At 34.1% G+C, this 27,046-nt stretch overlaps 1 protein-coding gene across 3 annotated transcripts in view; it reads right to left on the reverse strand.

Moving 5' to 3' along the window:
* Positions 1–5,847: 5,847 nt before the first annotated feature.
* Positions 5,848–27,046, reverse strand: part of LOC149797797 (prestin-like) — a 60,892-nt gene continuing 39,693 nt past the window's right edge. For 2 of the 3 annotated variants that reach the window (XM_089962770.1, XM_089962768.1), the window contains 10 exons: positions 26,181–26,328; positions 24,899–25,012; positions 24,506–24,583; positions 20,396–20,491; positions 19,712–19,818; positions 17,408–17,474; positions 14,769–14,924; positions 12,488–12,637; positions 10,000–10,054; positions 5,848–6,129 (listed from right to left, as the gene is read on the reverse strand). In XM_089962770.1, the coding sequence (XP_089818896.1) occupies positions 6,008–6,129; positions 10,000–10,054; positions 12,488–12,637; positions 14,769–14,924; positions 17,408–17,474; positions 19,712–19,818; positions 20,396–20,491; positions 24,506–24,583; positions 24,899–25,012; positions 26,181–26,328 (1,093 nt within the window). In that variant the 3' untranslated portion in view covers positions 5,848–6,007. The remainder of the gene's footprint in view (positions 6,130–9,999; positions 10,055–12,487; positions 12,638–14,768; positions 14,925–17,407; positions 17,475–19,711; positions 19,819–20,395; positions 20,492–24,505; positions 24,584–24,898; positions 25,013–26,180; positions 26,329–27,046) is intronic. The other variant, XM_089962769.1, reaches the window with a different exon arrangement.

Here is a 27,046-nt window from a genome sequence, read left to right on the forward strand (position 1 = left end):
TGAGATAACCACTGCAGTATATAAAATAATCCCAATATAAATTATACAAATACGACAAAACAACAAAGGAACGCCTGATTACTGACATCACTAAAGCCAATAAACCTCCAAATAAAAAGAAATCATTTGTGTTCAAGTGTAGAGTAGAATAGGTTAAGAATGGAAATAATAAAATCAGCCAAAGGTCACGATAAAATTATTTACAAAGGTTTTGCGTATGTTAAGCAGAAGAATTCAGCAGGTGGAAACGTGCGAGAAATGCTGCAGACTTCTGAGGTGTTATTAACGGGGGGGGGGGGAGGGTATACCGGGCCTTGGGTTAATATGCATGGGGGTTTATTATCTGGGAGGGGGTATTTACCATAGGGGATACTTTCCTGGGGAATTATTGTCTACGGGTAATTGGCCCTGGCGTTACTGGCCTAGGGGTTATTGACCGGTTACCTGTGGGCAGGGCCATGAAACAAATTAGTTATTGTATGTTTACTACGACAAAGCGAGATTTATGAATCTGTTTCCAGTTAGACTAATCATGGGACCGGAATGTCATGAAAATTACACTTCCGTTCATCGTTCACTTTTATGGATAGGTTTACATATATGTATGTATGTATATATGCATTCATATATATATATATATATATATATATATATATATATATATATATATATATATATATATATATATATATATATATATATATATATGTGTGTGTGTGTGTGTGTGTGTGTACCTATGTATCTATGTATGGATGGATGGATGGATTTATACATTCATACAAGCACGTTAAGTATGTATGAAAGTGTGTGCGTGCGTGCGTGCATAAATGTATGTACGTATGTGTGTATCCATGTATGTGTGTATGTATATATCCATCTATCGCATATATGTATGTTTGTATCGTTTATATGTCTGTATGGATGTATTCTTGTATTATGCGTCTACTAGACGCGTCTTATCGACCAACATACTTTTTCACAGCCACTCCGTATACAGTCCCGACGATCCCAAACGCAGTCGCATTTGCTAACGCGGGAGTCGCAGTTTCAGCCGCTGACAACACTTAAATGATGGTGAGGGATGCAAATAATATTTGAATTTGCGTCAACTCTGACATGCATAACTTTAATATCACCGACGCGTTCTTTGGTTTTATCATATTAAGCTGATCGTGATGTATTTCGGATGAGCCACAAAGGATAATGCAGTTAATTTTGATTGGGAAAGTTTTCAGTGTGATACCGCAATCGTTTCTTATTGCACTCTTTAATTTCGCAAACTGGTTTGTGTTAAGGCCAACCATGTGGCATTTTATAGTGATGTCTAGCACTGAAACATTATGCCGCAGACATACAGCATCAGTCTCTTTACCCTGACACCAGGCCGACCAGTCCTAACACTAACCTGTTATTGCTGAGCGCCAAGCAAGACAGCTATTAGTATCATTTTTATAAGTCTTTGGTATGATTCGGCAGGGGTTAGAACCCGCAACCTCCTGCATCCGTGTTGAAGAATGTATTGTTACATCAATTTCACGGCAGGGAAACACCATCATATCCTTTAGCGTCTTCGGAATTGTGCAAAGACAGCTGGCAAAAGCTGTCGTTTCTTGTATTGATAAAACAATGTGCCGATTTGTTTTTACAATAAGCAAAGGACCATCTTACTTCAGTACTTTAAACTTTTAGTTTAGCTTTTCTTAAATTTTATACTAATACTATGAATTTTAAAACAGTAAAGGTACATAAATGTGTTTAGCCTTTGGTCTACTCTGCGTTAGATGCATACATGCATCTTTATAACAAGCTGAATTTCAACTGCAAGTGAAGGTAGCTTGACCCCTCTGTCGGTGATCTCAGGTTCGATGCGAGGAAGATTGTATTAGCTTAAACTGTGGTCAATGGATAATGCCCCTCATCTCACGCCATCATCTAAGTGACACATATTGAAGCTATGCTGATTTTTTGTGTACTGTATCGCTAATCAGCACTTCTAACGGTTGTTCATATCAACATCGTGATGGTGATTCAAGTAAATGAGCTCTGAATAGGGGTTGCATTGAACTGCACACATCGTTCGCTTTGTTTAGTAAAATTTTACTTTTACTTTTCGTTCACATGCACTATATACGAGACGAAGATTTATAACTGAAAGATGAATATGTCAACCAAAACTGTTTAGACACTTTTTTCCGGTTTAGTTTTGGAGCGGTGAGGGGCGACATGCCACACTGTCACACATTAATCAAAACTCTTCACTGCATTACGAACAAATAAATCCCCTAAAATTAATGTAAATTTGATTCTGGCTTGATACTGCAGATAGTAAAACAGGTATTCTAATTAAGGAATTCAGTTGTCTACTAGCATCTTAACTTTCCGCATAAAGTAGATGTCTTATGATCGACCCATGTTTGGCCATGTAAAATATCAACACAAAAGTTGATACCGATATGTACGCAGTATAATGACTGAAAAAACAATATGAGAGTGATTACCTATTTAAGACAGTCTTAAAACGAAGCACTAAGGATGAATAAGGCGTAAATATAATATCATACTTCAAAGGTGGTGTGCGTTGAAAAAGAAAATGATCATAAACGTATTCCATACTTTTCAATTTCACTCTTATTATTATGTTCGACAGTTCTATAGGGATTCCTTTGGTACATGATTAACATTTGGCGAGTATTATGAAACAAATGTCTAGCTAGGTTATGAAATCTGACAATGTATTTTAAATGAACTTTCCAAAAGAGACTCACGTTAACCCATATGTCTTTACACATGGTTTTAAAGAAGACGGTGAATTTACAATGATAAATGTTAACACTTCCCTACACATGGTCAGTCTGAAATTTCATGTATCTCTTCATAACGTTCTATATGTACACAGTTAGACAAACGAATACATAAACTTTAGTGTTTCTTTAACTTTGTTTTATTTGTAGTCAAATTAATGTAAAAGTTCCGTTATTCCTGCATACACGATCTTTGTAGGTGGCAGGTGAGGGAACCTTGTTTAAGGCTTTGCCTTGAAGAATTGATGGTATTAGAATATACTTCATTACATTACGATATGTGTCGATAATAATAGTTCTCAAGAACACTACGGACCACCCTTTTTACCACGCCCACGAATTTATCTGTTATTTTATTATATAACTGGTCTCAGAGAGGGATTGGAAACAGGACAAGAAACCAACGCGGGCTTAAAAAGTTAATTCCATGTGTATGCCAGCTCTATAAAGTAATAGAGCGGAGTTCTAAATAGATTTTAAATTATGAATCCAGGGTCCACTCCCCATGATGTAGGGAGAAAGCAAAGAATGACCACTGACTTCATAAATGACTTTGCATTTTCAGGCCAAGAAAGTGTATATTCGGTTATAGCTTGGGATTTCAAATGTTGCCATTTAATTACATATATGCTGAAACCCAGGGTGAAAGAACAGACTTAGGTATAAATGTTGATAGAATAAGTTAGTTCCCCTTGTTATGCAAAGTAGGTGTATATTTACATTTGGTATAAAGGTATCAGCAGTTTCTGTTTTATTACACAGGGACCAACCTCCATGCTCCAGGGGGTGGGAAGTAATGATGGACCCAAGACATATTGAGAAGGAAAAAAAAACAAGCTTGCGTTTTTCATGCCTATAAATATATACTAACATGTGGTGATCTAAAAACTTAAACAAGCACCGACCAAGAGAATACTGACAGATAAAGGCAGGTCCGGATTTAGGATCACCAGTAATGACAAGAAGCCCATTGCTGTGTGACTCAACAGCAATTGAAAGTCAATTATAGACCCTAAGATATGGCTCATTAAAATGGTTCAGAATCACTACATTACACTTGCTGGATTCGACGCAATGAATTTATAAATCATGTAACATACATTTTATTAATAATATACTAATCTGCCTCTTCTTCTTTAATAATAATATCATAATAATAATTATTATTGATATTCCCTTCGTGGGAATACTTAATTGTATTTTTGCTTGCTCTAGTCTGTCTTAAATGTCATTCCTTCTGTTCAGACTATCTCTTAGTCTGGTACTTATTACTTTCTGCATTTCCACCTTATTTAGCACAATCTTTGTATCTTTCTTGAGTCTTTCCATGTAAATGTACTCTCTATCTCTCCCTCTCGACACCCATTCTCTGTCTCTATCTCTCTGTCTTTCACCTTGCGTGATAAAAATAAAATTTTGGTTTTATGCATCCTAGCTGAGGCCACCACAATAAATTTTAAAAACGAATAATTAATACAGCAGATTATAATCCTCATTACGTAATTTTTTTAGCCCAATTTCGACTACACCGATCAAAATATGGTAACATTCAACAATGTAGATTCAGTAATTGTGAACTCAGACTTATGATAGTGACGGTATAGTTTTGTTTCTGAATGACATAGTTATGAAATGGAATGTATCTTTGGACGGAAATGCGATTTATGGAAATCTAAAGACTCGTTTAAGCTGCACTAGTCCCTACCATAAATACCGATTTAGAAACAAATACTGATAAGAATATATGATAGTATCCAGGAAACTGTTGAGAACAAATTATTTATATTGTTGTTAATTAATGCGGAAGCTGCTACCTTCACCGTTTGAAATAGATTACGGATTTGTATCGTCAATGATGCCTTGTCCACGCCTTTGATCTAAACTGCAAACTGCAAATCAGTTAATGCTCACACAAATAATATCACGTGATTGAATAGAGGAAAAAAAGAAAACCCAATTTGGCCAGTTCTCTTAAATAACCAACATATCAGACTAACATGAATATTGAAAATTGTTATTGACTATTTTTAGCAAACGTAAAAAAGAATTGGCTATTTTTTCAAGTCATTGTTTATTTTGTCCAGACATAAATAGCAGACTAGAGTAGGCAGTGAAATATTAAGAGGTAGGGTGAAATATGAGAATGTAGAGTACTAGGCTGAGGTTAAGCAAGGATAGTAAAATAAAGTCACTGTTTATCAAATTTGCTTTAGACAGAGAAATCATCGACTTAATCAGTGTTATCACTGTATATACAGTGCAACTTTTACCCCGATCTCTCTTAATCTTCTGTTAAATCTTCAACATAACGGTATTTCTTTTCCATAATTTTTGTATTAACTCTTTAAAAATGTTCTCATATTTATTTCTTCAACTGCATATGATGTTCAGTTACTTACGATGTTATGTTTTTCGCATTCTCCAACTGTTTAGCTCAGTTTGTGAGGCATCAATATGATTAGCCCCGAGTCTCTTGTAGAGAGCCGAAGCTATTCGATTCGCACCGGAAGGAGATAGTCCAACTTGCTTCGTAAGGAGACGAGCACGTTCCGTTTGGATACAGGCAAGACATACGACAAGCACTTGGCAGAAATCTCTAAAAGTTACAAGAACGTCTACTTGAATGAGATCGAACAGAAGCCAAACTTGCAGTGTATCTGCAAGATATTATACGGCATTTGAGCTGAAAGGACGCATGCAGCCTTATTTATTTTCAGTTTTAAATCATAATTGAACGATCATTGTACAAACAGTTCCAAGAGCTATTAGCAGATACTTTCCATGGATCAGATGTTTCAAAATGCTTTTGTTGTGTTGGGTTAAGCAGCGAGCCTTGGAAAAGCGATCAGCGACCCTTACACGTGTCAGAACCAAGGAGATGACACAAATGCAAAATGGGCGTGTTGTTGCACGATGAAAGTCTCCTTGGTCGTTTAGTAAGGGTGATGGAGAGGACATAGAAACTTCTATGCATGTGTCTGTATGATGCATGCAAACAGATTCATGTATTTTCGTGTAAACTATCCAAGAACTAACGTCACATAGATCACAGAGTAAGGATACTATTTTATTGCACCAAAGAGCATAATATGGTAACATGGTAAAGAGTATTTGTCAAACATCAAAACACATGATTAGTACATTATGTTACTATTTTCAAACCTTTCCACTGCTTACTAACACTTTACGGATTTCTTTGTTGAAAATCAAACTTTCTTTAATTCAGTAGTAACTGTGGCAGCCCGGATCGCTGACTCTTTATTCACATAAATGTAATTCGAATGTTTGGATACGAAGTCTGTGGATGTAAGAATGTCCAAAACATCACCTGAAGAAGAATTTTTTAAAGAAAATATATAGTTAAAGATAAATATTAAGCTTATCAAAGGGATGCTAAACAGTTTAGATATAAATAATTTAAAACTGTCGTGAATTACGACAAAAATAAACGAAGGAATAAACCTTAAATTTAATTTCATATTCATCATGTCAGTTACAATTACGGCATGTTAAAATTTTCTAAGTTTGACATGTGTCAAATAAATGTAATTCGTGTCGTATTAGAAAACCCATACTTTCTTTGCATAATGCTGAATTTTATATAAAAGGAATCCAGTTAGTCAACTAATTATGTTCAGTTAAACTCGTAGCTAGGGTTATGCTTGTCAGCATTTCGAAAAGTACCTTACTATGGTACAAAATTCGCGGTTCAAAAACTTTCGGTATTGGATAGAAGTGAGCACGCCTGCGTGTGTGTATGAGTAGCATGTAAACTAACAGCTCTGGATTACAATGAAATTTGCTACCATTGTACATCTCAACAAACTAATAACTAATTCCATCAATAAATAACAAATTCCAGAATTTTATATATATATATATATATATATATATATATATATATATATATATATATATATATATATATATATATATATATATATATATATATATATATATATATATATGTATATATATACTTATAAAATTAGCAGCAAAGGATCTTTAACGCACTGCACAAAATATATCCACCACTCTAAATATTCTAGAGTAATCAGACTTAGAAATTTAGTAAATTTGTTTTAGCGAATATCAGGCATACCATCCTAAAAGATATTATACGATAATGTTACAGTGTTATTAGCTGAGGCTGCTTGGCCAAGGCGTACAAGCGTATTTCAAAATGAAGATGTGCCACTTTTTATATCTTGCGCTAGTAACTATAAATCTCTCTCTCTCTCTCTCTCTCTCTCTCTCTCTCTCTCTCTCTCTCATCGTCAAGTTAAGTGTACATGGTGTACGATTAGGGTCAAAATTATTCATACCTTTCGAACGGTATCCAAATATCATTGCAACGGTATCCAAATACCATTGCAACGTTATCCAAATATCATTGCAACGGTATCCAATTATGGTTGTAATGCTAAACGTTATTGGTGCGACAGTAAATTCCACCAGTGAAACAGTATTTTAGTTACCAAAACAAGTGACAAAAAATATCCAACTTAGTGCAATATGCCTCGAATGTAACAAACAATGAAGATACGATGAACCAAATTTTAAAAAAATAGAATTATCACCAAAAGACTTAGAGATTAATGTCATGAGTCTCTGAATGTGTACAGACTTCATATCGGTAACAATGAAGATTTCCATTCATTTTTCAACAGTCTGACAAAACCTTCTACAATTACTGCTTTTTTGCAAGAACAAACTTAAAGACCTAATAATGTTTCCTACCTTAAATATTCTCAGCATGTTTTTTCTGTTTTCTAATTTCGTGGTGTTTGTGCTTGTTATCATATCATTATATATGTTTTTTATCTTATAGGTGTTGTCTAATGTTGTAAAGCGCTTAGAGTTTCTAAAGATTAGGCGCTATACAAAGTCTTTATTATCATTATTATTATTATTATTATTTAAAACCATATATAAACATCCAGACCATCTTCAGGTGTTATTGACAAGTCAGCGAAATAACAGTCTAAAACATATATTTTTATTAAAGTAATTTGCAATATGTTTTCAATCTTTTCAAACGTATAAATGATTTCAGGTTTATGTATATATAAAAAAAATCTATTTCTATACTTGACTAGAAAATAGCTATTCCACACACCGAGCCAACATGAGCTGTTCTTTGTCTCAAAGGGCAACTCGATCTTTGTTTTTCATACACTAATTTATTGTTCATTTATTGTAGATTGACCATGTAAAGTTTACTGAACCTTCAAATTGTTCTGTTAATTTAGCCGTATTCAGATTTATGTATTCACCAGCATCAAAGACGTAATATATGATTTCCTCATTCGGCGCTATTTTGAGCATGTTACGGTCAGCTAAGTCATTTCTCATATCGATGTTATCATCATTTAAAATAATCTGTAAATCTGCATAGTTTTTTTTTAACAATGTAGCATACTAGTATTCTTCCATGTTTCAAAGCATGAAATCAATATTTGTATCTACTTGTATGTTATAATGTAACTTGGCTAACTTTTAGCCCGCTTTTCTCACGTCGACTTTAGAAACGATGACCCTTGATACCACTTTGTTTTCATGTTCAACTCGTTAAATATTTATATCATCTCTCTAAAAACTGTGCATTTCAATTCAGTGAAGATTTGCGCCTTTACTATGATTTGTACAATATTTCAATTTTTTTATAGATATGAACAAAAGAATTATTATAATTAACCTTTGACGTTTATTATCAATTTTGGTAAATCCCCGTGGGTAATCATCCCTGCTGTTTTTGGTGCTCATTACCGTCCCATGGGAGAGGATTTATTTTCTGCATGTGAATTGGAAGGGATGTAGAATCAGCCGGGGTGTCACTGAATCACTTCAATTGCATGGTATGAAAAATGTTCTCACTGAATCACTTCAATTGCATGGTATGAAAAATGTTCTCAATGAATCACTTCAATTGCATGGTATGAAAAATGTTCTCACTGAATAACTTCAATTGCATGGTATGAAAAATGTTCCCAAGTGATTTAGGGTGTACCGAAGTTTCACATGGCATATAACTGAAGCAACTTCAATCCAGGTCCCTTGGCACAAATTTGGGGTCATACTTCTCTTGTTTCAACCCATTCAGCACAATTGCATTGACATTAATCGACGAGAAAGAGAGAGTATCTGTGATAAATTTGCATAGAATAGAGCCGCAGGTCCAGCAAGAACAGAACCGAATACCTTTCATTGCCTATATAATAGATGTTTATGTTCGCTACACTCCACTAAAAACTGCTTACTAACTGTTTAAGTCTAACGACTACTCGAATAATTTTTTAAAAAGTGTATAAATATGTATATTATTCGTTCGTAAATGGCTGATATATCGATGCCATCAGCTAATGGTTTGTTACCAGAGAAATGTGCACTTATAGTTTTTGTCACTATGATCCAGAATTGTCCATATATACACTACTTATCTTTGCATGCGATATTTCGCAATTTATACTATGAAAATGAGAATAATACCAAACCATTGCATGCTTCTAATTGCGATATAGATACCTTACTAATCTAACTGTATAGTATTCAGATCACTTAATTAGTTGGGTTTTCTCTCCATGCAGTACTTATTAAAATCACAGTAGCCTCTCATGAAAATAAAAAGTTGGAAGTGTATCTAAAATCTGACAAATTACAACAGTGTTCCATCGTTTCTCGCCCCATTTACGTGCATGTGTAATATTGTGAGCAGTATTGGATAGCAAATGTTACAAAACCTGTTGTACACAACTTTTACAAGAAAGTCCGAGTGGTATAAAGCGTTTTCCTTTACCGATCATTGCCATCTCACCTCTGTGCGCGTGGGTTCGAGACTCGTGTTGGGCCATTGTGGGTATGTAATAAACCTTGCCAGTAGTTTCCCGTGGGTCGGTGGTTCTTACCGGCCGGCCATGTATAGCCTATCCTACACTAGGAAATGGTGTTTAACCCAAACCAACAACAACAACAATTACTTTGTAAGATTGTGTTTTCATAACAAATACGTAATTCATTATTACGTAAATGTAGTAGTAGTAGTAGCAGTAGTAGTAATAATAATAATAATAATAATAATAATAATAATAATAATAATGAAACAAGTATTAAATGAAAAATGTTCATACATGTTCTCATGACAGCTATTTATTAGACTCCCGACATATAACAACAAAACAGGCTACGTGTGTTTACTTACTATTTAATCCTGATACGTATACTTGAATACCAATGGAACCAAATTCAGAGAAGATCTAAAAAGGAAAAATAATTGGCTTTTTGACAAACATTATTAAGCAAATGTTGTGAAATCTCCTTGAATCGGATTCTGTTTGGATCAAAGCGTCTTGCTGTTATATAGACATGGTCAGTATGCGGACATTTAATTGGTAGCATTTTAAGGGCTTAATTGGGACCACAATTTGAAAAAGAGTCCATGTTTTAGTAGACGGTTAAGAGATATTTTTACCTCTACGTTCAGGTAGAAGAAATAAATTCTAGTCATTTATTTGGGAAGTACCAAATGAGCAGAAAAGGTAATTCAACAGAAGGTAACTTGCTCGCCAAAGTGCACAACGCTTGGAGGTTGCAGTAGCAGCACGTGCACTTATCTTTCCACGGGAAGGTAGTATGATTAATAGAATATATGCGGACATTTTCTTAAAGCGCATTCAAAGAAATACCTCTTCATAATGCCTCAATCAAATAAGTGCGTATACTTAAGGATTGTGGCAGAGATTCTCTTTTTGATGACAGTATCTGAGTTGTCGCCCGTTCTGCATGTTACTTAAGTTCTACAATTTGAATCACATATATGGTGTCGAAATTTGTTTTATTTGTGGGCAATATACCAGTAAGGGAGATAATCTGAATTAATGTTGAGGAGCAATTGTATTTCTGTCTAGCTCGAATATTGTCGTATTTCATGTCATCAATAAACATTAAAAGCTGTCTTAAAGAACGCCTACATATAAATAGTGCTTCTTCAACTTTCATATTCAATCATGTATATAAATGAACCTTGCTCGTAAACTATATTTTTTTCTCCGTAGACAGGTTTCATATAACACGAATACTTTTAGAGTTGAATAGAAAACCCGTGCTGGAGTAAGAATGTAAGTATGATAATGTTTGAAATATTGGAGTAATTATCTATTGAACATTCTATTGAACACTCTCATGCGTAACGGGGAAAACAAACGACACATAAATCTGGAGTGACAGAGAAAAAGAATTTGGTTTGGATGAAAACCTTAAAATTGAACTTAAGCCAAGTAACCTACAAGAATATCGTTCGTCGTAATGGTATGTGTGGACTTTCCTTGGGATTTATCTACAGTGTTTATCAATGATACAAAGTTGCAAACCGGGTCGACATTGAACGAGAAATTTCTCGGTTACACATACTGTGATTATTTAATGTTTTGTTGTTGTTGTTTCTTAAACATACTATAATGTTCTAAAAATCGATTATTATTATTATTTAAATATGAAAATGTCCAAAGGTCTCTCTCTCTCTCTCTCTCTCTCTCTCGACCATCGTAGCAAAATAAGGGCTCAAATCTACTATGAAAAGAAGAGCGTATAGGATTTTCGCCTGTGCCATCCTACGATGTCACTGGACATATGAATGATGGTAAAAGTCAAACCGACCAAGAGAGAGAGAGAGAGGGAGAGAGTTTTAAAGTCAAACCAACCAAATGACGGTGGGAGAGAGTTTTATGATCGGTAGTACTGTTTTTAAAGAAGAAAAATTACTCAGATCAACTATAAATATATTAAAATATTTTAATTATCTCTTGTTTGTTCGTCATTTGGCTTAGTTTCTATTGTACATCAATTTTTATGCGCCGGTACGTGAATGGCTTAGCGTTCATGTGAATGGCGTAGCAAGTGCTCTACTTTCTTCATTAAAACCATATTTAATGTTTAAAACATATGTGTGTATTATACTGATTTAATCAATGTGAAGAAAAATAGAAACTAAAACAGAAAACAATCAACTTATTAAGATGCAAAGGTGATTGTGAATAGCCATAAAAGGCATAGAACTAAATTTTGTAGCGGATACACGCGGGGATTTGACGAATTCATTCACTCAGTCAATACACAGCTGCCTATACTAAATCTTAACTCCGTTCAAAGGGCACATATATGCATTTATATATATATATATATATATATATATATATATATATATATATATATATATATATATATATATATATATATATATATATATATATCGCCACGTGAGGTATATAGGAAAAATTACCCTGTCACTAATTTCTCATTGAAACAGAAGCTAAACGGATAGTTAAAAAGTACTCCAAATCTGCATAAGTTTAAAACATAACATCTTCTTCTCAAATACACAAAGAAGGTGTATGTTTATAAATGATTTTTCTTTCTCAGCATGACACACCAGTATTTCGCAACAGGACTGTTATTGCGATTGTTAAAGTTGTATAAGGATTTTTTCTTCATTTCATTGCTTTTAGTTGGAGACAGTAGTCAGAACAACGGTATTTTACATCCAATCTATCCCAAAGTTCAGTGCGCTACAAACTTTAAGGTAATACATGACAAATCGATGGCGACACATGTATTGAATACGTCATTTCGAGCTGTGCGGCAAGTATGAATACGTCCCGAAAATATCGAGCATCTATAAATTCATATCATACCTGACGCAGAGCCTTTACTCCAACAGTATCCATGAATGCCACTGGGATAAAATCGAGAACAACAGAATGTACAGCAACAAAGTTAGCAAGGGGGTCAGTCTCCGTAGTCTGCTTGTCAGGCACATATTCCTGTGTCTCTTCATCTTCCTTCTAAAAAGAAAATCATTCAAACCGTAGTGACTACCAGCAAATGTAAATGCATTGCTTAATTTCAATAATTTCATGTTAAAATTAAAACAGTCCAAGCAATGATAAGTTACCCGTCAAATCTTAGTATTCTATAAACAATCAGGCTCATAGGTTGAAAAGAATGGAGTGTTCTTTTGACTTTTCCTCACGATATTATGACGACTTTATGGTCCTAAAATAAGTAATAGAAAAGTGTGAGAAGCAACAAGCTTTCTAACATTCAACAAATAATTTATTACCCTAAATTACAAAGTGAAAATGTATTTTAAAAAATGATGGTATCATGAATCAAATTCCAGCTAATCCTAGAATTACAGACAGTCCTAATGATTAACGTTCTGAATAAATTTTAGTGGAAAACCAAATTAAATCCAAAGCTTGAAGTGTTGATGTGCCTGTGGTAGCCATGTAGTGGTGAAGTGCCATTGTCTTTTGTTGGATCACAATAATACAATCCAAAAATATACCCTTCTCTGAAATTTCAGTATAAATTTAAGTCTCTATTTCCAAGAATGATATTTTGAGCACAATAGAAGAATCACCTCAATTAAAGAATTTGAATAAATAAATTCCAACGCAAATGAAATACTGGACACAACAATAATACAACTGATTCTGCTAAGATCTTACAACATGAATAATTAATTTCTAGAAAATAAAGTTTATATAGACATCTACCTGACCTAAGGGTGCAATTAGCATTTTCTATGTTTTTTAAAACCTGCTACAAAAATGGAAATTTTCCTTCTGGACGGCTCCAAACTATTACACGATAAAATCATAGTTATAATTAGAAGTCTATTTCTAAAATTATTATATAAATGCAGCTAATCCCGGCATTTCATGTGGAATTTCCAAAGCTCTAGACTCACATTGAGATAAAAATATTTACCACAAAACCAAAATCTAATGATACATATCAGTTAGAAACTGAACTGAATTTTGGACAAGGTCAAATCCAAAATGTAATTATCCGTAGCATATAATGAAAATGACAATTTATTTTTTAAACTAAAAAATAAACAATGCAAATTAAATACAAATAATAATATTTCACCAGAAGGTCAGATGGTCAATCGGTTCTCGTTGACCTAGACACAGGTCTGATCGATTGCTACTGAACAGGCGAGTCATTGTTTTGTCAGAAGGGAACTTAGGTCCAAAACACCATATTAGCAAGACTTTACTCATGTTACATTCCATAGCCCTTCACAGTACTAAGTAAGTTTGATAGTGGTTTTTTCTTCTTCTTACGTGCAACATATTAACGATTCTGAGGTATATGTCCGAACATCTAATAGAAAAGTTAATTTTCCATTGGTGAAATATGGGTAGAGTATTGGTCAACAAGGTCGACCTGTCCTTTTTAAGACATACTCCACTCCAGAAAATGTATTGTAATACGCATGCGCCATGCTTTCTGGGTTGCATTGAATTCTGCACGCAAGACGCATGCTCATCTATATCCATTCTTGAAGTGGATTAATCCAGCATGAATAATAACGTACAAAGTCAAAAGGATAGATCATTCCTGCCGACCAATACTCGTAAGAAAAACTGTCCCACCCATTTTGCAGATGATTCCATGTTCATGAACATAGCATTAATATTCTGACAGAATCCGGTTGTCGTGAATTATGGATGCTGTTATAACTTTTATGAAACATTTTTAATAATAAACAACAATATGTTATTGCAAACAATACTTTCTATACTATTGACTACCATTGCATAAATCAAAAATGTTTTCATCACAACCTATTTCTTCCTTAATAAAACTTTATAAAAAGCCTGAAAAGTACGAGATACAAATCGGTTGCATAAATTTTGTTTCGTCTCATGCAATATATGGTGACACTCATGTACATATACTTTTTAACGAGTAAAACAAGACAGTTACCAGAAAAGTCTTTTTATGTGCAAAAATCTCATTCTCAGTGTTTCAGTCTTGTTTTAAAAAATATTAAATTATTACGAGAAAAATGCAACGACAGAAAAACATAAAGAAGCATGCATAATCGTCCCATATTACTTGTCGTCTTTCGCACGTCAGGAACCAACATCGAAAGCCAGTGAAACAAAATATGCTTACTTCTTTTATTTCGATTTCCAGTGATCTTTTCTTTTTGCGGACTTTTGCTGGATCAATACCTGTAATTTTCTGTACCTTGTTGATGAAAATATCGGCGTTGGCGAAATACAGGGGAGACTCAAACTGCACCACCTTCACTCCGGGTATGGACGTAACCTAATGCAGTAGTAGTAGTAGCAGTAGTAGTAATGTTCGTAGTAGTAGTAGTTTTAGTAGTAGTAGTAATGCACATTTGTCCTATCAATATCCACGTGAATATTGTACGGTACGAAATTACCAAGTCCTTAAGCTCCAGCAAATATATTGGAAAAAAACAACTTTTTTTAATAAAGGATTGCACATCGGAAAATTTGCATTTAACATTCTTCAATGAATGCAAATTACAAAATGATTGTGCGGAAAAAGTATTTTATGTTTTCAAAAACAAATATGTGACATTGATTTACCTATAAACTGGACTTCATGGATATATAATGATATTTTTTTCAACGGTAGCTATCATTATACATTAAATACAATCGAATTATTTACATTGGAATTCAGGACTGATTCATTTCCTCACCAGCAAGAAGACCGTGGTACTTATAAAATGATTTGATTTAAATAGATCTGAAACTGCCTCGGAAAATCCAAAGACAGTAAAAAAAACAAGTAGTTAAAACTTTAAAACTTCGCATTAATATATGTATGTATGTATGTATGTATGTATGTACGTAAGTACGTAAGTACGCACGCACGCACGCACGTATGTATGTATGTATGTATGTATGTGCTCATCGTATTATATAAATATATATATATATATATATATATATATATATATATATATATATATATATATATATATATATATATATATATATATATATATATATATATATATATATATATATATATATATATATATATTATAACAGAGGAAGATAGCCAACCAGTATCCTTTCGCTTAACGGTTAGTTATGTCTACCAATGCTCTACTGTCACCCGTGGCACAAAATACAACTGTACTAAATTTGACATAAACACGCTACATTTGGGCTAGGTGGATAAAGTCAGTTTTTTTTAAAGCCGACATGTATCGAAGAAATCTAACAAAGGACCACTCTGGTTCATCTGGTTGTTAGTATGAAATCTAGAAATATTGGAGCTTTTTTGTTTTGTTTTACTATTCTAACTAGCACCTATTGAGAACTACGATGTTTCGATATATCAAAGTAATTAAGCTGTTTCGATCTATCAGACTAATTAAGCTGTTTCGATCTATCAGACTAATTAAGCTGTTTCGATCTATCAGACTAATTAAGCAGTTTCGATCTATCAGACTAATTAAGCAGTTTCGACCTATCAGACTAATTAAGCTGTTTCGATCTATCAGACTAATTAAGCAGTTTCGATCTATCAGACTAATTTAGCTGTTTCGCTCTATCAGACTATTCTTCCACTCCATTAATGATTAGTATCCTTCTGATAATGAATTCATACAAAACAAACAATTTTGATTATTCAGCCAACTCTTATTATTGATTAATCGTCGTATTATCTACTGTATTTTCAAGTTCTTTTTTAGGCCGGGGATCAAAATTTAATTTCGTTCTTCCTCTTTTGTCGCTTTTAAATGTTACTTTAGTTGCTTTGATAGTTCATAATTTTCCCTTACACCTAGTATTGAGGTTCTATTGTTTGTTTAGCAACGTATCTTGTGCTTTGACTTGCATGAAAATTCTGTAACAGAGAAAACACTCAAAAACGTATGGTCAAATCCCATTGGTCACGTTAAAATTGAATGCAATAAAGTTTGTGCAACGTAACTAAGTTAACTCGTGTTTCTCACGCTTTTACGTATATGAGATTTTCCATCATTAAATGAAAAAGTGTCTGAATCCAACATGAAACTGTAAATTTCATTTACTTATTTTTTAATAACAGAAAATTAACCAACAAAATGCCGATAGGTACCCTGCATCGTTACCGATTTCGCCGAATCGATTGCTTTAACAGTAATGGCGACCATGTAGTTCACTCCGATCGTTCCTGGCCAATTTAAGGTAAAGTTCGACAAACGTATAAATCAAGAATAGTGCAAGAAACGTTAGGAAGATAAACAGTTCCATATAAACATAAACATGGTGAACAGTATAAAATATAAATGCTAAAATTTCGCAAAAGGTATATAAAAAGAAAAAGAAAAGTAACCCATTTAAAATTGTTAGAAACATATGGCTCTGTAAAACTAATGGCAAAAATTCTTAACAATTTCAAGATATAAACCTAGATATAAAGTCCTTTATCTCTGAAACCGATAATGTCATTAGGTTGTTTATGTCAATAGCATCACGCATTTAAACGCATTGCAACTTGCTCCATAGGTTGCGCTATCGCTCTGTCAACTAACGTCAACTGACGAGTAATTTTGGACTTATGGCTCACATTCGCGTTTCTCCTAAAGTGTAAAAGAAATCAAAGGCATGCCTCGTAAGCAAGACCATTAAAATCAATGCCAAACAACAACAACAACACACAAAAAACATAATCCTGGCAAACGCACACTTTTCCTGACATAACGTTGCAACTGAAGGTTTCCATATATAAATCTCCTGTATTATTATATTCATACATTCAAAAACATTTTTCTCGTTTACCTTGTACAACTTGGTAGATTTAAAAACAGAAAGTGTTTCCACGTTTCCTAGTGTTGATATTGATGCTCTGAAAAACATAAAAGACATTACATCATTCCCGTTCATTCGGAGAATGACTTCGTTTGTGGCAGGTGTAGCGTCTTCTGAGATTTTTTGCACCGATAGTTCGCTGGCAGAACGCTTCGGCATGTGTCATTACGCTAACACACTCGGGTTTTCTGTTAACGGTGCTTCAATAGAAAATTAGACGTTCGGAGTGAACAAAATTTGGAAAAGAAGTCAACACAAATTATTTCGATATCAACGTTGTTTTTTGTGTTTTTTTATAAGACCCACTCACATAAAAGGAAGAAGAATTACCGTTTGTCCCTTTCTTTTCGTGTACAAATACCGCCTGCACACGAACGTGTTTACAAGGTTGAAAACGTTGTAACGTAAGTATAGATTTCCAATGACCATTAGGGCACACTTTTTGCAGCCATTGCTTACTTTTGGTACATAATGTAGCTAGGTCAGTCAGTGCGAAATGGCTTGACGGCAGTTTAAGTACGATGTGTATGTTGCTAGATCAGTCAGTACGAGACAACCTTTTTGAGAATATACTGACGAAACGGCATCGAATTGTTGTGACGGTTATATGATTATTATAACATAGTTAAGAACCATGGGTGTGATGTCAGTTGAAAATGAACACTATATACAACTGAGGTCGACCATGTGACTGAAAAGGCTGAGAACGTTCTGATAGGTGACGTCCAAAAACTACTGACTCGACACCAGAGGGATTTGTCACTTGCTCATTATTATCTGTTAGGTTTAACTATACTGTGTGGCTATTTTTTTCCCTGCTTGTACATTGTAAAGGGTCATTGTTTAAACAACGTATTTCATAGCTAATGTTTGTCTATACTTCTAGAATATATTTTTAAGATAATCATTACTTGTAGATAAACACGTTTACTTGGATCTGAGTTTAGAATATAAATTTCCTGGTCAACTTGCCATGTTCTTTACTAAAGGTTTAGTAAAGACCCGACCTTATGTACAACTGCGAATGTTCAGAAAATGAACTTTTGACTCTCATCCTTGTCCACATATTGTATCTTAGGTTTTTATATTAAGGCTGTTTACGTTCAGAATTATTTATTACTATCTTAACATATGTAATTGAAACAGTTTTTTGGGGGTTGTGTTCAGTTTTAATATGAGAGGATTTATTTATTTAAATTATTCATTGGAATTACAAAGTGAGAATTAAGTTTAGGACTAAATATTTTGGGACTATTGTGAATTTATTTACATACACTATGGATTATACCGTTGTGATATATTAAGTCTGTTAGTACATTAGCACTATTCCAGGCTATTGATACATCAGCACGTTCAAGATTGGAATTCATTCACCATGAATTATATCATTGTGATATATTAAGTCTGTTAGTACATCAGCACTATTCCAGACTATTGATATATCAGCACGTTCAAGATTGGAATTCATTCGGAACACCAATGAAATTCATTTGGAACGACATATACTTTAGGACTTGCGATATAACTTTTAGGACTTTCTTTGATTTAATTTGAAAGAACTACAAAAATGGCTACATTTACCCATTATTCACCTCGCCAAGGTGAGGCTACCAACTAATCACTGAAGTTCAAGGGGAGTTTCTTTACTTGCCATTATGGTAATGGCGTCATTGTTGTGTGAATAACGGTCAAGCAATCGGAAGACATATATATTATCGGTCTATAGAACTGGTTTGCGTTAAAAGCAACCAAGAGCCAAGGGTCTGCTAAAAAATGAGCTTTCCTTGTAACACTAAAACGCGACTTTCCCGAAAATTTGGAAAGGTTAATTGACTGACTGATGAGATAAGGTGACTCAAGACATCACTGTGATCATGAGATTACGTCATGTTTCTTCCAAAGATTAACAAGTGGCTGCATGTGAAGCGCCTCCTGTATTGTCGCCTGTATAAAAAATAAATATATTTAACGATATCCTTTCACGATTACAATAGATGTTTTTCCATTAATTAACGCAGAAATTACATGTAGATAAGTTTTGCAACCGCACAAAATGTTTTTTTTTCTTTTAATTTTCGCTGTGGCAACGTTTGACCGAAGATACTCATGTCGATAACAGTGATTAGTGAAGCGTTATTCCTGACCCGTATTACAGAGCCACTAGAGTCTTTTTTACCTTCGCATCCATCTGGGTACATTCTAAATATTTTATCATACAAAAATCATTAATTAATTATTTCAAAATATGCTTTTCTTTCATTACAACCCTCCTACCTCTGAGTTCTTATGGTGATGGACAGTAAAGAAAAAACAACCCCTATGGCTATTCCGATATCGGCATCCAGAATAACTGTACAAGAAAATGTCAACACCCATATAACCTGAAAAAGTGAGATAGAGAGACATGCACACAAAATATAGAAATTCGTGTAGATACAGCTACTAATCTCTGTGGTTTAGCTACATTCATACATACAAACATACATACATATAGACATACATATAGACATACATACATACACACGCACGCACGCACGCACGCACACACATACACACACGCATGCATGCATACATATATACATACATACATACATACATCCATCCATCCATCCATCCATCCATACATACATACATACATATATACATACATACATACATCCATACATACATACATACATACATACATACATACACAAAGACAGTATTTCTATAAAGAAACTCTTATTATATCTCTTTCAAGTTATAAAATGAAGTTTGACATGGACGTACAATACAAATATAATTTATTGAGAAAACCCATAACTGACGTGAATCAATATTTTGCGATACTTTTTTCATTACAATAAATATCACACAAAGGAAAAGCTTAGGACTATAACTTAAATACTATACTGAAAGACGGAAAATCATGTGAAAAATAAACCACACAAATGTGTTATCATCACATAAATCACCTACAAAATCATATTTCGACTGTCTCCACAAGGGTTTTAGCTCAAGAAACTGGCGAAACATGCTCCGCAGATTGACGATGATAACTGCTGATAGAACACACTAAAAAGAAATAATGTATACATTTGTCAATTGATCACTGTGTTGGGTTAATAAATACATACTATACTTTCGTCTTTTTGCCGCATATACAAATTTCTAGGAAACCTATTGATCAACTATCAAGATATAAAATAAAGTATTTCTTTTTAAAATATTTTTATTGTAATAAACCTCCATCAAAGGCATAACAAGATCGTATGACTTACAAGCAAAGTAAAATACATAACGACTGGCAATAACAACTAGTAAAGAAAATGGCGGACAACCTTCTGATATGGCAACAGGTTAACATATCACTTTCTGTGAATTTGATTGGTCCAAATGACCCATGAAATTCTTCCTTAGTATTCTCAGTAATGATTGGCTGCTACCGTGGTTATTTTTCTTGCCATGCCTTCGAAAGGCTATTTATTTTCCTATTGCTATCAAAAATATGGGTGCTGTCTTTCCAATCTGTAGCCAAATGGACATTGGGAAAATACAGGCGACTGTCAACAAAAGTGTACGGAAGTAAATATGCAGTTGGAATATGGCCTTGTTATCCTTCAATGAATTCTCCGAATGCCAAATAAAATCTAGAATATGACTAAACGTTCGCAAACTTAAACGGAAAATTAGGGAGAATAGAGCATTTCATCACGTTTTCCAACGCAAACATGCTGAATGTATACAGAGAAATTCCCGCCAGATTTTCGTTCTGCAGACTGTCGCTTTTACAGTACTGATACAACAGGGTATAGACCTTGCATCTCATCCCAGGACAAGCATGGTTTAAACGTCATCCATAGGAAGAAAAAAAACTAAACTCTCCGACTACAAAAACATTGAAACTGGGAAAATAAATTAGAGCTACATGAATTTAGCAGTATATCCTCCACATCAACACCTGTAGATTTGTTACAAGTTTCATCCTTTCAGACAATTATCCAACATGCGGAATGCTATCTCCTCTGCAATATGAAATACTGCATCTGTGGTGAATATCTATCATGGACTCCACAGACTTTTCGAAGGCAACGTTGTAAACAGTCTGATTGAGATCTACACATATGGCGCCAATCAAGGACTCCACAGACTTTTCGAAGGCAACGTTGTAAACTGTCTGATTGATATCTACACGTATGGCGCCACAACATTCCAGATGACCTGACCGAGTGATCTTTGTGATATGACACAAAAGTTTCCACTGGGGATGAAAATGATACCCGTGCCAATGTTCTATTCACTGGAAGGACATTTCCGTTTTGAATTGTAATTTGTAAACAAACATCTTATTAAGAAATGTTATTTGTTATCACATTGTGCAATAATGCTTCAACTCGCGCGTGAGATTTTGTTTATGCTTAAAAATGGAAGCGTGCACCAAAAGAGTCAGAATTAAATGAAATGCTTAAAATGTTTGTTTTTGTATTTCACTAGATTCTTTCAACCTAAATAAAAGTAAGTGATAAACAGAATGCCAAATGATTTAATATTGAATTTATGAAACGATCTGGATAATTTTCAGCTTTGCCAGCCTATATATTAAACATTTATAATAACATCTAAGGATGTCACAAATGATGTCATCATCTTCTGTAAGGCGAACGTTAATGTCAGATGCATCATTATGGTCTTCAAAGTTAATGTCTGAGGCACCAATATGATCTTCAAAGTTAATGTCTGAGGCATCAAGATGTTCTTCAAAGTTATGTCCGATGCATCAATATGGTCTTCAAAGTTAATGTCTGAGGCATCAATATGGTCTTCAAAGTTAATGTCCGAGGCATCAATATGGTCTTCAAAGTTAATGTCTGAGGCATCAATATGGTCTTCAAAGTTAATGTCCGAGGCATCAATATGATCTTCAAAGATAATATCCGAGGCATCAATATGGTCTTCAAAGTTAATGTCTGAGGCATCAATATGGTCTTCAAAGTTAATGTCCGAGGCATCAATATGAGCTTCAAAGTTAATGTCCGAGGCATCAATATGATCTTCAAAGTTAATATCCGAGGCATCAATATGGTCTTCAAAGTCCGTTGACTGCGCCTTTTCGGTTTTATTGAATACAATTCTGTATATTTGTCACGTGAGAAAAGTTGCAATGTGTGTTATTGCAAATAAAATTTCTGTAATCTTATGAAAAGACTTGCAAAAGAAGAAATTGTTCAAAAAATCATAAATTTCATTTGAAATAAGCACTTATGTTAAAACCGCAATTTCTCGTATGACTACTTTGTTATTTCGTTTACTAATACCAATTATAATTTTTGCACATGGCACACGCATAAAAACTGTCACAAAACACTTGGTGACTTCATAAGACAAAACGTAATATCGAAGGCATCCAAATGTACTTCAAAGTCCATCCACTACAATCATTGCAGTTGTTTTAACTGAATTAAAATCATATGTTTCATCGTGTAATAAATAGACTTATGCAACATGTCTATGCAAATGACATCATTAATTCTGTTGAATAATTTAAATATTGCACACAGACATGCTGCAAAAATAGACATTATTCAATTTGTTGCAACAATTTAATTTTAAAGGAACAATCTATTATGATTTATTTTATGTCGGATTTTATATTTAAATAGTATCTATTTAAACATTTCAAGGAAGTTATTGTACTGTAAGAACAAGACATAAGGCAAGTAAAACAAAATAGAAGACAAGAGTAGCGGTCATTAAGGGTTGAACCCAGAATCGAAGTTAGTGACATACACCACAAATCTAAACTGCTACTCTGACCAGTCCACTCACTTGTGTGCTCCAATTGGTCAGTAAGATTTTCCAAATTGTTTACGATAGATAAATTGTGTACAAGTCGAAACTGGTCTCTTCCATATAATATGGAAAAGCAGATTGAACATTATAGGTAAAAGTTTAAAGATTGAACTTCATATTTTGCGGGATTGAATTCATGAAGCTTGAAAATCAATTACACATAGCATGAACGGCTGTAGCAAACAATCCATACATAGTGTGTAATCAATTACACACTGCACGAATGGCTGTAGCAAAGCAAAGACCATTTCTGCATAGTGTGAAATCAATTATACACGGCACAAATGACAGTAGCAACGCGAAGACCATTCACTGCACGAACGGCTGTAGCAAAGCGATGATCATTCATGCATAGTGTTTATTCAATAATACACTGCACGAACGGCTGTAGCAAAGCGATGATCATTCATGCATAGTGTTTATTCAATAATACACTGCACGAACGGCTGTAGCAAAGCATAAATCATTTATGCAAAGTGTGTAATCAGTTTTTAATGTTCATGATATCATAATCTCTGTCTAATTGTGTGCAAAATTCTTATAATTACAAAAATCTATTTTTAAAAATATTTGCAAACACACAAGAAGTTCTCATAAATAATTAGTGCCTCGTGTGTAATGTACTAATGGCGTCTAGGTTTCTGCGTCACATGATGCTGTTGCAACCAATCTAAATGCTTGTTACAGAGCCTATTTAAAACTTTCTAATTGTAAAAATATGCACATCTAGTTTACATTGGGAACACCTTAATCTGAAATGCTGACACTGTTTGCAGAAGAGGCGAAGGTGTTCCGAAGGATCTACTTTACAACATGATAGTATTAACAGATTTGTCAGCCATGAATGTACAAATTATTGTAATGTTCGCGCAAAAATGCAATGCAAACGAAGAATGGATAATGCACAATCATACATCAAGAAGACTCTGTGTGTGTGTGTGTGTGTGTGTGTGTGTGTAACTTTAAAAACAGGTTGTTTTTCACTCGCATTGATGTATCTGGGTCAAAATATGGTTGCTGAGCAACGTGGTACTTAAGAAACTTGCTACATACATTTAGTTATAAAACGTTTATGATGGTTAATTTTCAATAAATATCGTTTGCGGTTACAAGGCGGACACAAATGGAGGACACTATCGCAAAATATGGCCAACTATTTAAGATGTGTGTATAACATTTTAATAACATGTGCAGAGTCTGTACACACAAAAGGTGCTTAAAGCAGGAAGTTCATCATACCTTAGGTAAGGAGTAGAACAGTGGTCCGATCGCGAGAACAACAACCAGTACTACGATGCACCCGGACAGTCCCGCTACCTGTAGATGCAAAAGAAAGGCTACACTCCCATTAACATTAAACTGTAATAGTCAAAACTATAATACTTACGTAAGTCAACTGATTGTATTTGTTAACGAATAAAATCTTAATGAATGTTAGAAAAGGAAAATGGAGAGAGAGAAGGAAAGAACGAGACAGAGAAAATGTCTGTAGCTTTAATTGTCTATTTTTAAAAAGAAAAATTTCATTAAATATCTGTCAATAAATAGATGAATGGAGTGGACGATGACAAACAAAACGCCCACAAAAATGAAATGGTTTGGGACATATATTCGGCCAATGTTTAGACTCACTTGTGTCCGCCCTCCAGTTCCTTCCTGTACCAAACTACGAGCCACCGACGCCGCAGGAATATACCCAGAAAATATGGAGCACAATATACTACCAGCGGCATAGGCTACCATCTCCTACAGTGAAAAACAGTTAACATCTGTCATGGCTTTTTTTAACTTCTTAAGTTAGAGATCCTGAAAACGTTGAACTTGTGTCTGAATATAGACTTTGTTCTAACCAGTCACAAAGGACTTTACTTTAGAAAGTCACTTATTGGCAGAGAATGGAAACTCACTGTCAAACTTAATTTCTGAATTTGTTCTTCTTTTTTTCTCTTCTGACGTTTCTACAAATATTTTTATTTATTAGTACTGTTTTGGTCTTTGTTTTTATCTCCGGGCCTTTTGTTATCTAGGTTTCATCAGAAATTTAAGTCTCAATAGTTTATGTAATGTCTGATTGCGGTGAAATCAAATTTCTTTGTCAAGTTATGAGTATCTGCGTACCAAGCGCTAACAATTTACTGTTAAAAATAATTATGACCGAACAGTTTTACTCTTAAAATGTTTTTTTCTTTCTAAACTGAATGTAAACTGCATCGAAAATATTACCCTAGGGCAATTATTTTTGGCATGCAAGGCCTATGAAATTCAGATTCTTAATTACAAGATATTGATTTTACTGATATCATTTCTTGCCATGGAAGAAGAAGGAATCCATTGTTTATGCACAGAACACACGATGCGTATGCTTGTTTTAATCATATTACCATGCAGTTGGAAAGATTATTGCCAAGAGGGCACGTCTATTTTAGGATTCCTAGGGACATGATATGGTTCAGAAACCCGAACACAGTCTGTTTCGTAAGACTGTTATTATTGATGTGAATTTATTGTTTAGAGTTTGTAAGTATTAACAGTGATACAAAGAATGTAAAATATAATACTGTAGTAACCTTTTTCTATGATTAATATATAAACTGAATTATTTTGTCCCCAAATCAATGGTTCTAAACCCTAATAAGACCATCGCATTAATGCTCTCTTTGAACAATGATGACACCGAAAATATCCAAATATGCTAAATCGATAAATCGATAAATGGTCCAAGGGGTTTGTAACTTATATTATTACATAACCTATTATTGCACTATGACATCATATAAACCTACATTATATTAAACCGCTACAATTATTCAAAATTGTCATATTTCTGACTGTTAGCTTTGTATTCATACCGTGTCTGAGGATAAAATAAAGTCCTGAAATGATGTACATTCCTATGATCATTTGTACAAAATACCTGATTTGGATTGATTTGGTAGTTATTCTTCCCCGCCAAAATTTTAGCCATGGAAACTGACTGCGTGAAGGCAACAAGTCCAATAATAACAGCGTCTCCGAGAAAATCTGTCGCCAAGGTGGGATCTGGTATCTTTGGTTTGGGTATTCTGAGAAGAGTTAAGAATTTGTCAAACATACCAGTAATGTGTTGTTGTTCATACCTGAGCTGAATACGAAAGTATTTCTTGACTATGTTGTGTCTGATTCTTACCAAAGGAGCGAAGTAGTCGTCTATTTAGGTAACCACTCTAACACATTTGTGCTATTCACCGGTTAATAGATCACTTTAAAAAAAACCGAGATAGATCTCTCATGATTGAATAATCACTATTACTGATTACACATTATCCAGCAATGGAGCAATGACTGTGCTCTTTTTCTTAACATTAGGTATAATCTGCATATTACAGATGGTGACCCCATTGATATCCCAGAATTTGCTGAACACTCGCTATCTGTAAGCATTTGCCTACCAAATACCTAGCGGATACGGTTGTGGGATACACTCGTGTGTTTATTTTTTATATTGGTTAAAATAGAATCAGAATTTCAATAAACAGCGTTAGTATAGAGGACCGGATTAAAGTTATGAGGGGCCTAAGGCTAACATTAATAAAGGACATAAGTATGTATTTTTTCAAAAAATATGGAACGGAGGACATTCATACTATAAGGGCCTAAGACTGTAGCGTATGGCCTAATGTGGTCCCATTCGTATATACTAAGATTTATACTACATCTGCCGTATTAAAAAAGTATTCTTGGCAATAACAATTTAAATAGAGTGGGTCGTAGATGTTTGGTCTGTTTGAGAGAAGAGAACCT

This window comes from Sinohyriopsis cumingii, chromosome 6 (genome assembly GCF_028554795.1).
Source record: "Sinohyriopsis cumingii isolate HCF-2022 chromosome 6, ASM2855479v2, whole genome shotgun sequence".
In the NCBI taxonomy this organism is placed as follows: Eukaryota; Metazoa; Mollusca; class Bivalvia; order Unionida; family Unionidae; genus Sinohyriopsis; species Sinohyriopsis cumingii.